Source organism: Chionomys nivalis, chromosome 21, assembly GCF_950005125.1.
Source record: "Chionomys nivalis chromosome 21, mChiNiv1.1, whole genome shotgun sequence".
Lineage (NCBI taxonomy): Eukaryota > Metazoa > Chordata > Mammalia > Rodentia > Cricetidae > Chionomys > Chionomys nivalis.
The window spans coordinates 20,324,426-20,339,208 of record NC_080106.1 but is presented as its reverse complement, the minus strand read 5'-3'; the positions used below and the strand labels follow the sequence as shown (position 1 = coordinate 20,339,208).

General features: G+C 43.3%; 1 protein-coding gene across 2 annotated transcripts in view; it reads right to left on the bottom strand.

The window, feature by feature from the left end:
- Nucleotides 1–916: 916 nt before the first annotated feature.
- The window catches only part of Pdpr (pyruvate dehydrogenase phosphatase regulatory subunit), a 39,328-nt gene continuing 25,461 nt past the window's right edge, over nucleotides 917–14,783 (bottom strand). The window contains exons 15-19 of one of the 2 annotated variants that reach the window (XR_009055735.1): nucleotides 13,544–13,638; nucleotides 11,989–12,078; nucleotides 7,833–8,015; nucleotides 5,271–5,764; nucleotides 917–4,428 (exon numbers count right to left, since the gene is read on the bottom strand). Coding sequence is in view for 1 of the 2 variants with exons in the window: in XM_057753661.1 (XP_057609644.1) it covers nucleotides 5,360–5,764; nucleotides 7,833–8,015; nucleotides 11,989–12,078; nucleotides 13,544–13,638 (773 nt within the window). In the remaining variant the exon portion in view is untranslated. Of the gene's footprint in view, nucleotides 5,765–7,832; nucleotides 8,016–11,988; nucleotides 12,079–13,543; nucleotides 13,639–14,783 lie in introns of both variants that reach the window. The other variant, XM_057753661.1, reaches the window with a different exon arrangement.

Below are 14,783 nucleotides of genomic sequence, written 5' to 3'. Positions count from 1 at the left end.
ACCAGGAATCTGAAATCATAGGCAAAAGCAAAGAGCCTTTATTGTCAGCTTAAACTTGAGCTCTCCTGTTCTCACAGATTGGATTAGGAAGAGCATTAAGCTCAGCTAAGGCGGGATTTTAAGGAGTAAAGGATGGGGTGGTACGGGAATTCTGGATCCAGATGAGGGCTGAACTCCTGATTGGGCAGGATGAGTGAAGGTTGACCCTTGACAAACAGGGATTGGTACTGGCATTACAAGGAAATTGGTAACCTATACACAAGTTAGGTAAACTATCCTTAATGTTCTGGAGCATCTAGTAGTACTTGTCTCAGTTCTGATTGGCCCCTGCAGGGTACAGTCTGTGGCTTTTCCCGGTTATTGCAGTGGTGAGGCCCAGTCTCAGTACTGTTGTTCTGCAGCCTGTCATGGCTACACTGATGTTAGGCCTCTTCATAGTAAGTGCTCTTAATCTCAGAGCTGTCTCTCCAAACAATTCTCTTGTGTGTACCCAGGTTTACCATTGTTCTGAGAAACCACTGAGGACAAATCTTGACATCAGTCATGCAAGGTTTCTGGAACTTAAAAAGGAGAACCAATAGTGGGGAGGGGAGGGGGACGGCAAGTGACCCACAACATCAGACATCACTTCAGTCACCTACTCCCTACAGAGAAATTTTGCAAGCCTGGACACATTTAGGTTTTACCTACATCATTTTATAATTTTGGTATTGGCCATCTCTACAGCTGGCTAGTGCCCTCTGTCCCTCTTTTACATGGACATGGGTTTGCTTCCATGTATGTGGTAGTGGGGTTATGTTCTAAACCCCTTATCATCACAGATGTAAATGGTTTTATGAACAGTGTTATCCTTTGAGAAGGCAGGCAAATACCATGTTGTAACCAAGTTAAAGGACATTTCACAAATGGACACAGCAAGAGTTAATGAAAACATTTTTATTCATTTATATACCTAATACATGAAAAGAAAATCTCAAATTCAGCCATCCAGAAATAATTCTGGCCATGAAATGCAGTTACCCACCCTATGTGTCCAAAGTCAGCTGAATCTGCTCTTGGGAAAAGCTCTTATTTACTCCAATATCTAGAGCGTCCTCGGGACCACACACTGACACTACACGGGGACAGAAGGGAGCTGAGGGAGCCACATTACATGCAGATGTACAGAACTTTATGGTGATTACAATGGTGTTCATGTCTTAAGCACTGACCGGAGAGTTAAGCGTGAACTTAAAGAAGCTTTCAGTGAGATGAGCTATGCACTTTCCACCCCACACCCAGACTACCCTGAGGAAGGAGGCTGACAGGGGTGATGAGAACCCAGACCGAACATTCTTCCTTCCTACCCCAGTCCACTACTGGAGAGTAAGGCACTAGATCTAGGCTGAGAGGAGTATTCCAAGCAAGCTTCAGCTCTTAGTGTGCAAAGGAAATCCTGGCATAGATCTTTTAAAACATGATAAAGATAACTCCCCCTCCTCTTGTAATCTGTCCCTCACAGACAAGGAGGTAGATGTCTGCAAAGAATAAAAACAGGCGAATCAAATATGAGGAAAAATATATATAATTCAAATGTAGACAACTGCTTAGAAGGTCAGGAGTCTTAGAAAAAAATGCTGAAGTTTAACATACTAAGAAAAGACAAAGATGTGTGAAACACTCATTCCTTGTGAAGAGCAGTGTGTTCGTATTGTTGGGGAACTGCAGAAGCAAACCCCATATTGCATGAAAATGGGAGCTTACAGAGCAGCACCTAGGAGACCAAAAGAAGTGCAGGCAGAGGGAGAGGAGGCCCCAGCTGGCTTACCATTTCTGACATGCGCACAGGGCACAGCTATAGCTCAGACACTCTCCTACTCACTGGCTGATGCTCACTCTGTGTCTACAGACATAAAGACGAGATGGACCTGTGCTGTGTTGATACTATGCTACTTATCTATCAGATGGCTATGGAAGTACTGAGAAACAGGCTTTGTGTAATGAACAACTAAGAGAAAAGAATATCTTCATAATATTTCAAGGCTCACAGAAAACTCCCAATCCTAGGTCTTCAATATAATTGTTCAAAGAGATTTAATTGCTACTATAAATCAAAGAAGAGAACATGGAACTCCTCATCTCTGGTAAGTAGATGTGACAACAGATTATCCCAGAGAATCTGTCATCTAAAGCTGAAGTGTTTACATTCCCTTAAGCTAACCGGCTCCCCAAACTGTGCTGTCACAAAATGTCACACAACTTAGGATGTACAGCGATTGTTCTTCCTGGATTTTCAATCATGCCTCTAGACCAGTGGTTCTCAACCTTCCCAATGCTGTGAACATTTAATATAGTTCCTCATGTCATGGTGACCCCCCAACCATAAAATTATTTTCATTGTCACTTCATAAATGTAATTTTGTTACTGTTATGAATTGCAATGTAAATGTTTTCCGATGGTCTTAGGTGACCCCAATGGGATTGCAGTTCACGAGTTGAGTGCCACTGCTCTAGACTAGCATTTCTGTTAACAACCTGTATTTACTCCTGAGGAGCCCAGAATGCTCTATCAACACTGGGGGGAGGGAATCAGGTGTTTCAGGTTAAATGGTGCTTATGACACCAAGCATAGGAAAAGCTGCAGGCTTAGTAGAAGAGAACAGTCTATTTAAAGCACTTATATCAGGGCAAAATGGGGGGGGGGGGTCAGATTTGCAATTACTTATGTTTGAATGGCCAAGAGAAATTCTAAGAATGCATTTAGTGCCAAATATAAGTTTGTTTTGGGGTATATAGTAAGCAAGTGGCAACTCAAAATCCAATGCCTAATCACAGTTGAAGGAACAGGCCCATGACCCTCCCCCGAGAAGGCATTTCAAACAGCCCTGTGTGCCCCACTCTCAGGCCATCTCATGCCATCCTAGCAAGACAAGCACTGTCTGTAAGCTCAAAAGTTGATATCAGCAACAGCCAGGACTTCTAGCTGAACACTAAGAAAGGTGCTATATAATTTTATTTATAATTTTTTAAAAGATCAATTGATCATGCATACAGTGTTCTTTCTGCACATACTCCTACAGGCCAGAAGAGGGCACCATAGCTCATACAGATGGTCGTGAGCCTCCATGTGGTTACTGGGAATTGAACTAGGGACCTCTGGAAGAGCAGCCTGTGTTCTTAACCTCTGAGCCATCTCTCCAGCCCAAAAGTTGCTATAGAATTTTAAATATAGCACTTTCCTTCCTACTTAGAAAGGACAGCTAATTAAGTAACGAGAGATTAAGAAGTACAGAGAAGAAATCAGTCTATGCTGAAAATACTTTTGATGACACCCAATTTTAAACTATTACTGTTTTTTTTTTTTTTTTTTTTTTTTTGGTTTTTCGAGACAGGGTTTCTCTGTGGTTTTGGAGCCTGTCCTGGAACTAGCTCTTGTAGACCAGGCTGGTCTCGAACTCACAGAGATCCGCCTGCCTCTGCCTCCCGAGTGCTGGGATTAAAGGCGTGCGCCACCACCGCCCGGCTACTATTACTGTTTTGGAAGGCCCCCTGCCTCAATTTGGAACTTAAGAGGTAACACTTCCAAAAGTTAAAAGGGCAAGTTTGCTCAAAATCTGTATTCAATTTGAAGTCAGCTTTCATTCAGGCTGTGCAGCCTTACAAGCACATTTCACAGCACAGATCCCTGGAGTGGTGCATCTCTGCTTTCATCTTCACAGGTCAGCCAAGGGTCTGCTCTTGACTCAACAGCTCGCTGCTGCTTTGCTCAGCTTTCTAGCGGAGTTATACACATTTTCTCCAAAATAGCAATTTCCCTTCACACCAAATTCTAATCGTGTGCCCTTTAATAAGTCAGTTAAAATCTTCTCAGAAGCCAAATAGACTGGCCTAGCTGGAGAAAATAGCAAGAAACGTATAAAAAGAACCAGTCTGAGTAGATAACAGGTTCCACAGAAATGACAAAGAAACACTTGAGATTTTTGAAAGGTTTCTAGTAATATAAATTTAGCAGAACCAATGTTTCCAGTTACTGAGAACTACAGTCGAATTAAAGGTTCTCCAGTGCAGACTAGGTCAGTTTGTATATAGAAGAAAATTTAAGTGCTGGTGTTAAATAGCACAGCCTGCCGCCACCCAAGCTTCACCTTCAGAAAACATCCTGTCCCCACACCTGAAATCCTAGTACTCAGGAGACTCAGGCAGGATAACTGCAAATTTGAGGCCAACCTGAACTCTAACGAGAAACCATATTACAGAAAGAAAACAGCAGTACCCTCGAAATGTGAGGTGCACATTTGGTGAGTACTCCAGGCACTTCCATTCCAGAGGTTCTATGGGGCCAGAGTGGGGAGCTGGGGAAGAAGAGCATTGTACTTACAGCTCTCAATGGCCATCTGTACGTGGCTTTGTTCATGCCAGCCGTGGGAAGCCTGAGGCTCTGGTAGCTCTCTGGAACGCAGTATGAACAGCATGGTTTACTTACTCACCCAAGACAACCCACACAATCCTCTCTCTTCTAAAGGGATAGGAATGAATGTTGAGGTCACAGGCAAACTACACAAGGCACAGTGAGGCTAGAAGCCATCTGAAGAAAATCATGGATAGCTAGCTGACCTATGAGTAGCTGACAGAAAAGCAACAACTTCTCAGCCTTGGAGTTCACACTGCTCCTGCTAGGAAAAGCAACACAAAAGGCAACATGGGTTTTATTTTGTTTTGTTTGTTTTTCCTTTCAAATACTGGCACACTTGTTTACTCAGCTAAAAAACAAACAACCTCATACAAAATAGCAGAAATAATATTGCAGACAGGTGGCCCTGGCCTAAACATCTAAGAAAAAGTTGGAGGGCTGGGGACCAGGTTAACTACTTGTCCCTTCCACAGGGCAGGCAGTGTCCATGCAATCCCTCTCAGTGAGGTAGATGGTTAAGAGGTATCAGGTGGTACCCTACAGCACAGTGGAATAGAATCATCTGCCTCTTAAAATATAAGCTATTACCAGGGCTACAGCAGACACACAGTAATCTACCAAAATTAGCAGATTACTCTAAGAACCCCAGCCCAGAGTAGTTAGATTCTGCCCTAAGAAATAATACCAACTTGCCTTAAGATGAATCTAAAAATCAGTGTGGCTCCTGCCTTCCACTGTGGGACTGGCCTGCTGGAGGGGTGAGAAGAGCCTGGATTGTGAGGAGGGGTAACAGCAAATGAAAAGGAAATGGGAGGACAAAAAGGCTTTCAAGGAAAATGTTTAAAGTAGGGCAATCTGAAAAGCGAGGGGACAAAGATACCTTCAGTAAGAAGACAGGGACGAAGGAAAAAGCTCCCAGAATGATGCTCCTCATGGTGAGAGAAGGGAGGAAGGGACAATGTCTTGACATTACTTCCCATGAAAGTCACTCAGCTCCACATCATCCTTTCTACGCTTGTGAGTGAAAAAGGAGGTGACAGGGTAGAGCTTGGCCCTGGCCTGAAACCGATGTCCTGCAATGTCGATCTCATATTCTCCTCGGTTGATGAAATCCGTTGTCACCACCTGTTCTTCCCCATTGTCCTCAGAAAAATTGTGTACATAACCCAGGCATACATGGCGCTCAAGAGTGTAGCTATAGGCACTACTGGTGGTTTTGCCAGCATACTTCCCGTTCCGATAAATGGGTTCTCCCCACCAAGGCCATAAGTCTATGTCCGTGTCGTGGTCATCCAGGATGAACATAGCAAGGCGTTTATACACCCCATTCTGCTTCTGCTGCAGCAGGGCATCCCGACCGATGAAATCTATGCCCTAGAAAGAAAAGGGGAGAAAGCCTGAGATACCAGTCTCCACGACAGTTCTTGGCATGTGAAGGTAGGGAACAAGCAGGTACGTGCAATGGAAAGATGCACATACATATATACCCTTCATTCCTGCTAGCTTTTGGAAAATGATGTCTGAGGCACTGTGAAAATCTGCATCCACAACAGAGATACCAGATGAACTTTGGTAAAAGCAAAAGTGCACGCTTCTTTGAATGGATCTCTGGTGTGGGACTCTCCTCTGTATGCTGTGAATGTTTTATTACCACTGGTTAATAAAGAAACTGCTTTGGCCTATGGCAGGGTAGAATAGAGCTAGGTGGCGCACGCCTTTAATCCCAGCACTTGGGAGGCAGAGGCAGGTGGATCTCTGTGAGTTCGAGACCAGCCTGGTCTACAGAGCTAGTTCCAGGACAGGCTCCAAAAACCACAGAGAAACCCTGTCTCGAAAAACCAAAAAAAAAAAAAAAAAGAGCTAGGTGGGAAAACTAAACTTAATGTAGGGAGAAAGAAGGCAGAGTCAGGCAGAGGCCATGTGGCTACCAAAGGAGAAGAATCTGGAACCTTACCAGTAGGCCACGGCCTCATGGTAATACACAGATTAATAGAAATGGGTTAATTTAAGATGTAAGAGCTAGCTAGTAATACGCCTAAGCTATTGGCAAAACAGGATTATAATTAATATAGTTTCTGTGTCAGGTCTAGGTGGCCAGGAAATGAATGAGCAGTCTCTGTTTACAGATTTCAATCGAAAGCCTACATGAAATAAAAGATATTAGAAAGGAATATTGAAAAATTAATCAAGAATACTTGCTAGAGGAATGTCAAGATGGTTCAGCAGGTTAAGGCTCTTTTCTTTTTTATTTTTTTGGTTTTTCGAGACAGGGTTTCTCTGTGGTTTTGGAGCCTGTCCTGGAACTAGCTCTGTAGACCAGGCTGGTCTTGAACTCAGAGATCCGCCTGCCTCTGCCTCCCGAGTGCTGGGATTAAAGGCGTGCGCCACCACCGCCCGGCCAGGTTAAGGCTTTTATCACACAAACCTAGAATCCTGAGTTAGAGGTAACCTTGGTGTATTTCCAACTAAAAGTCCATGCATCTATATGTATCAATGTTTATACTTATATATACAGGTGAACAAACAATAGTAATTATCTCTAATTAAAATACACGTCATTTTAATTAAGTTATTAACACTTTCACGGCACAAAAAAAATTGCATGTACTTTTTTACATCTAGTTATATGCAGTGGCCAGAGGAATACTATAGCTGGGCATGATGGCACACACCTTATATCTCAGCACTTGAGAGGTAGAGAGGCTGGGGTGGATCTCTCAGTTCAAGGACAGCCTAGTCTACATAGGAAGTTCCAGACCAGTCAGGACTACATAGTGAGACCCTGTCTCAGAAAAGAAAGAAAACAAACTACAGGTATACTGACAGGGAACTGCTTAAATACATTGCTGTGAATAAAGCAAGGTGCAAACTTAACACTATCCACACAAACTTGTGCCATGCTTACACTATAGAACACAAACAAACTTGGCTTCTGAGAAGCCAAGGGGCCAGACACTGGATGAGGTTCAGAGGCGGGAAAGAATTCATAGAATAATCTCTTGAACTACAGTTTTCTTGAAAATAAATAAATAAATAAATAAATAATGCCTAGGGCTGGAAAGAAATCTCAGAAGTTAAAAATATGTGGTTTTTGTAGAGGACCCAGTGCTCTCTCTTTTGGCAACTGCACTCAAATGCATACACCTCACACAGATACACATGCATACACATAATTAAAAGTTAAAAATATATTTGAAGAAAAAAAGCTGGCTGTAAGATGACTAACTTGTGGTACATTAATGAATGACCACAATCAACTAAAAAAAACCTATGCCAGTGTCCTCCACCCTCTGGCAGTAAGACATGTAAGCAAGTGTATTCCCACAGTGTCTCTCCTCCTTGTGATTTACCCGATGCCAGCACTTTCCTGATTTTCCTTATTAACTTAGACAAATCACACTGCTCAGCTGAGAGGCACAAGGGGGATCTGAAAAAATAATACCTTCTCTAACTTCACACGAGACTCTCCTCCACATTCCATGGGAGTGGTGAGGGTGTTTAAGTCTTGTCCCCAGAAGGCAAAAAACTTCTCAATTCGGAGACTTCGAAGAGCATAATACCCAGCATTCCGGATTCCATACTTCTGTCCAACACTCATCACCTCATTGTAGACATGCAGAGCATACTATATGAAGAGAAGGAAAGTTAGCAACCAGTGTACTTTCTGATTAATTGGAATGGTGCATCCCGAGGATTCTTGGATAGGCTGCAGGAAACAGATTTCATTTTTAACAGCTGATTTTGAACAAATACATTCATATTTTAAAAATAAAACCTTGAAACTGCTGAAGACATATAGCTCAGTTCGGAGACAGTTTTCCTAACAGTTACAGGCTTGGTGGCAGACTACTTGCCTAGTGTACACATGGCCCTTGGTTCAATTCTGGGTAATATACATGCAAAAACCACCTCATACCATGTATCAAATGACAACCTAGAAAAAATTATCATGTACAAAAATTACCTAGAGGGGCTGGAGACATGATTCAGCAGTTAAGAGCATTTGCTGCTCTTGCAGAGGACCAGGGTTCAATTCCCAGCACTCACATGGCAGCTTACAATCATCTTTAACTCCAATCCCAGGAGACCTAACACCCATTTCAGAACTCCATGGGCACTGTGTATACATACAGGCAAAATACCCAATTTTCCACCTTAACTTATCCTCCAATGGTGGACCACATTCAAACTGTTAACCAAAATAAGCCCCAAGAAATGTGTGTGTGGTGGGGTAGGAAATAAACAACTAAACTGATACAAAAGATCAGGCTCAGTGGCTGGGGTATCAGTGCCTCCATGACCCCTGGATCCCACAAAGTGATAAGAGAGAACCGATTCTCAAAACTTATCAACTTTGCTGGGCAGTGGCAGCGCACACCTTTAACCCCAGTACTTGGGAGGCAGAGGCAGGTGGATCTCAGTGAGTTTGAGGCCACCTTGGTCTACAAAGTGAGTTCCATGACAGCCAGGACTGTTACACAGAGAAACCCTGTCTCAAAAAAACCAAAAATAAATAAATAAATGATCAACTTTGACTTCCAGCATGTACCAGCCCCTCCAGCCCCTCCCCCAAACATACTGCCTAAATTAAATAGTTCGTTGTAGTTTAAGACAGGAAGCCTGATAAGGCGGGTACAGTCCCAGGTTGATACAAGACAGAGTTTGGGCCAGTTTAGGCTACAAAGCCAGACCTGGTCCTGGGGGATGGGAGATGGGGAGGTAGCATGGTCAAAGGACAAAGACATGACCAAAAACTCCAAAGGAAACACCTAGTATGACTTAGTGTGTGAAACCTACTTCCTTGAGTGATGGAATATAAAAACTATACAAGGAAATCCCAGGAATACACAAGTACTTTTTTGTTTTGTTTTGTTTTTGGAGATAGGGTTTCTCTGTGTAAAAGCCCTGGCTGTCTTGGAACTCACAGAGATCCACCTGTCTCTGCCTCCTGAGTGCTGGGATTAAAGGCATGTGTAGCCACCACCTGGCTACACAAGTAATTTTATTGGAAAGTACTAAGTGCTACAGAGGAAATGGGGAAAAGAGAGGACACAGGTAGGAAGACAGCTTTAAATAAGGTCATCACTCAGAAAGTGATGTGGCTGGACAGTGTAGCACATGTCTTTAATCCCAGCACTCAGAAGGCAGAAGCAAGAGGTCTCTGAAAGTTCAAGGCCAGACTGTTCTATATTGTGAGGCTCAGGACAGCCAGAGCTATATTGTGAGACCCTATTTTTTTTTTAATTTTATTTATTTATATTTTATGTATGAATGCTCTACATGTACTGGGTTGCTGGGAATTAAACTTAAGACTTCTGGAAGAGTAGTCAGTGCTCTTAACCTCCGAGCCATCTCTTCAGCCCCTGTGAGACCCTGTCTTTCTTTTTTTTTTTTTTTTGGTTTTTTTTTTCGAGACAGGGTTTCTCTGTGGTTTTGGAGCCTGTCCTGGAACTAGCTGTTGTAGACCAGGCTGGTCTCGAACTCCCAGAGATCCGCCTGCCTCTGCCTCCCAAGTGCTGGGATTAAAGGCTTGCGCCACCACGGCCCGGCTGAAACCCTGTCTTAATGAAACAAAAAACAAAGTGGTATGAATGATAGGGAGACTGATCAGCAGTTAAAAGCACTTGTGCTTCCAAAACTTCATCAGGTCACCACTACCTGTGAGTCCAGTTCCAGGGAATCTCACGCCCTCTTCTGGCCTCCTCAGGTCCCTGCACACACATGTGCAACACACAGAAATTAAGGTACATATACATACATTTGAAAATAAAAAATCATAATGTGTGTGTGTTGGGAGGGGATGATGTGAGGCCTGGGAGGGAACAGTAGTGAGCTTAGAGATGTCTTTATGGAAGAACATGCCAGGAAGAAAGCTAAGTATTAGGTAGGCAGCAAAGCAACAGCTTAGCCACGCTCCAAGACTAACAGAAATGAGTGCTCCGGAAAAAGACAGTCCAGTTTCAGAAGCAAGAGGGTACATGATAGCTGGGCGGTGGTGGCGCACGCCTTTAATCCCAGCACTTGGGAAGCAGAGGCAGGCGGATCTCTGGGAGTTCGAGACCAGCCTGGTCTACAAGAGCTAGTTCCAGGACAGGCTCCAAAACCACAGAGAAACCCTGTCTTGAAAAACAAAACAAACAAAAAAAAAAAGGTAAATGATGATGGAAAGACTATCAGCTCTGCAAACTGACTTTCAATTTCATTCTGCTTCATTCATGGGGAAGTTTAATTGTAACTGGCATAATCAGGCATATAGATGTGTGGTACAGATCCATAACCCTAGTACTCAGGAGGTAGAGACACCAGGACATGAGTTCTAGGCCAGTCTGGGCTACAATACTGAGACCCCCAAGACCCATTAAAATAACAAAGTCATAAGCAGGTAACACACACCTTTAATCCCAGCACTGGGGAAACAAAGACAGGCTGATCTCTGAGTTCAAGGCCAGCCTGGTCTACAGAGCAAGTTCCAGGACAGCCAGGACTACAGAGGAACAGTATCTCAAATCAAACAAAAAACTAACTCAAAGTGCTAAGAACTTTGCATATGCATCAAAATTATTGATTAGAAATTAAAATACTACTACTGCAGTAGGCTCTTGTTTGTTGATGGGAACTAATCAGATGAAGATGGTCATTTTTTAATCTATAATTTCATAAGTTTAAATTGAGAAAAAATGTTAAGTGACTTTTGGGCTGCTTCTACCTTCAAGTGCTGGGATTTATGGGCATGTGCTACCATACATACCAGTTGATACAGTGCTGGAGATCAAATCAAGGATTTACATGCTAGTAAAACAGTCTACTGAGCTACATCCCAAGACAAGTTTTTATTTTTTTTAAATATTTAAACATTTTATTTCTATTCCATGTATATGAGTGCTTTGCCTATATGCATGTGTACTGTGTATGCCTGGTGCCCAAGGAGTTCAGAAGAGGGCAACTTATTTTCCAGAACTAGGGATACAAGATGGTTGTGTGTAGTAATATGAGCGGCAGGGCTGCGTCCCCGGCACCCAGCTGCCGGCATGGCTAGCTTATGCCCCGAAATAATTACACGGAAACTGTATTCTTTTAATCACTGCCTGGCCCATTAGTTCCAGCCTCTTATTGGCTAGCTCTTACATTTTGATCTAACCCATTTCTAATATTCTGTGTAGTACCACGAGCTAGCTTACCAGGAAAGATCTTAACCTGTATCTGTCTGGAGTACGAGAATCATGGCGACTCACTGACTAGGCTTCTTTCTCCCAGCATTCTGTTCTGTTTACTCCGCCTATCTAAATTCTACCCTATCAGAGGCCAAGCAGTTTCTTTATTAATTAACCAATGAAAGCAACAGATAGAAAGATGACCCTCCTCCATCAGTTGTGAGCTATCATGTGAATGCTGAGAAAGAATGTGGACATCCTGTGCTCCTTCAAATTCTTAGTTATAAAATGACGTCTCTCTTCAGCATTAACTGCTAAAAACGATAAACCCTCTTTCCTGGAGCCTCCGCAGGACTTGTGGGACACACCACTCCAACTCTGGCAGTGCTAAAGAATTTTGGGAAACTGGTAGCCCTGCCCTGAAACAGGAAGACGGAGCCCTCTCACCTCTATGGGGATATACAGCATGAACCCCGGCTCTCCTGTGTGAGTCATGCTCATCACGCGGATCCCATTTGCATAGCCCACACTCATCTCCTGCAAAGAAAAAGCAAGCAGTCAGCACTCGTCCTTCATGCTAGTCAGGAGACTCAGTGCTGGGGGAACCCTGTCAGTGCCCACACTGTTGAACCCTAACAGAGATATAGGCCAAGGAATGCATTTCGTTGAAAATGGAGCACAGCCTCCACATCTCTGCTTATGAATACTACCACTTCCAGTTTCAGGTAACCTGATGGTGAGAAGAGGTGGCATAGTCATTGCTAAGTAAAAATATTTTTATTCACCAAATCTTGTTAATACACTTGGGTTAGCCAAGTAGTATCAAGAACAATAAAGACTAATCAAGAGTCTTCTCTGGGAACTCTGCAAGCAAACTTTGGGCATCTGCCACACAAAGGATAATGCCCACAGAACACAATCCATCTACTCCGGGACAGAGATTCAGATCCTGTGTTACAGCTGCTCAGCTGCCTTGAAAAGTTCACTGATAAAATTATTGCTCCGTGAAGGGAAGTGGTACATCTGTGACAGCACTGAAACAAGTCTCTTTCACAGAATTCTGACAAGATATGGTGTGGGTTGGATCATTCTTTAAAGTACAGAAAAGCCTGTGAAGGATCTGCTCACTAACATGGAAGTTTTCTCTGCCTGGGAGAATAGAGGAAATTATTAAACAATTTGCTATGAAAATCTCAACTCAGGTTTGAACTTCCAGAAGCGTCCATCACTGATGCTGAGCTTATCATGTTACAAGTTGCCAAGTGGCTGTGTGACCGCTTCCTGGAAAGCACTGTTACTCAGCTGTTGTGTCAGAGGACTGGTTGAGTACTGTTGTTAGGGTTCAGCGATACCATTTCTTCCCTGAAGATGGCACACGCACAAAAGTTACGAAAGAAGCAAAGAGTCTGAGCTCAGTGGGCATTCATTTACCTTTATCTTTTCATGTTCACTGTCCACATCTTTTACTTCAAAGTTTAATCCAACTACTACAGAAACTAATAAACATACAAATCTGATATTCAAATAAACTAAATGTACTTCAAAAAATATGTTAGCCAGGCAGTGGTGGCGCACGCCTTTAATCCCAGCACTCGGTAGGCAGGGGCAGGGGCAGGTGGATCTCTGTGAGCTCGAGGCCAGCCTGATCTACAGAGCAAGTTCCAGGACAGGTCCCAAAGCTACAGTGAAACTCTGGCTTGAAACCCCCACCGCCTCAAAAAAAAACCTGCCACCATTATAAAAGAAATAATCTCTAACATTTAAACAGAACTTCTGCTGCTAAGGGTGTGGTTCAGTAGGTAGAGTGCTTGCCTAACATATATGGAGCCATTGGTTTGATGCTCAGCACCATATAAACCAAGTTCATACACACCTGCAATCCTAGCACTTGGGCGAGATCAGAAGGACAAAGTCATCCTCAGTTAACGTAACAAGTTGGAGACCAGCATGCACTACATGAGATTCCCATCACAAACAATAAATTTAGATTACTAGCACCTACCTTGCAGAACAGAGTTGGAAAGTGGTCTGGAGTCATAGGGGCATAAGACAACTCAGATAGTACATCCACAGCCCGAGGGCCAATCAGATTGAGGGCTATATGGAAAAGAACAAGAGATGTCCAGCTTCTCCAGGGGAACAGCTGAGCCAGCGCAAAAGGTCTCTTCCTTTGTTTCTTTACCTACTACTGTGATAAAATACACTGGCAAAAGCAACTTAAAGGAGTTATTTTAGTTCACAGTTCAAAGTCAGTCCATCATATCAGGTAGTCAAAAGCATTAGAAGCATGAAACAGTTGGTCACATGACATCTGTAATTGGGAAACAGTGACAAATGAATCCTGATGACTGCTTAATTCACTTTCTCCATTTATACAATACAGGATCCATCAGGGAATGGTGCCACCCACAGTGGGTGGTTCTTTCTACCTCAATTGATATTGCGATTCACCACAAGCATGTGTATTTCTCTCCCAGGTGATTCTAGATTTTGTTAAATTGGCATTAACACTAACCATCGCATCCACCTAGGACCTGGCCTAGAGCTGGTGAGGTTTACAGTGTCCCTTTACTTAGGGACCTGAGGTTCAACAGCAAGTACCTGGGCACAGACACACACACCTCTCTGACTGGCAGGTGGGAAGAGCCTGGCTAGTGTGGTTTTTCTCCCAAGCTGATAGGAAGGACATATTTTATAGTCTCCTCTGCAATGAGATTAGGGTCATAAGACCAAGGCCTAGCCAAGAGGACACTTCCAGGGCTGGCCATAAGCAAGTACTGTAAAGTTCTCTTTCCCTCCTACGTGGCAGAAATAGCCCCAATCCCAAATCAGTACCTGGAGAACTGTCTACCCACACTAGACTCTGCTGCCTGTGACAGAATTACACATGAGTGCCCTAGTTTAAGACTGTTCTGTACGGGGCTGAGAGGTGGCTCAGAGGTTAAGAGCACTGACTGCTCTTCCAAAGGTCCTGAGTTCAATTCCCAGCAACCACATGGTGGCTCACAACCATCTGTAATGAGGTCTGATGCCTTCTACTGGCCTATAGGATATATGTAGGCAGAATACTATACACATAATAAAAAATCTTAAAAAAAGACTGTTCTGTAGTGTGACAAGCGAGAAGCACACAATTAATCATAATTGCTACTAATGAGAATGAAGGCCTGGGTGAGATGAATGGGTTCAAATAGATGAATGCAAGTCAGTTTTCTCCTTCCACCATGTGCTTCCCAGGGTGG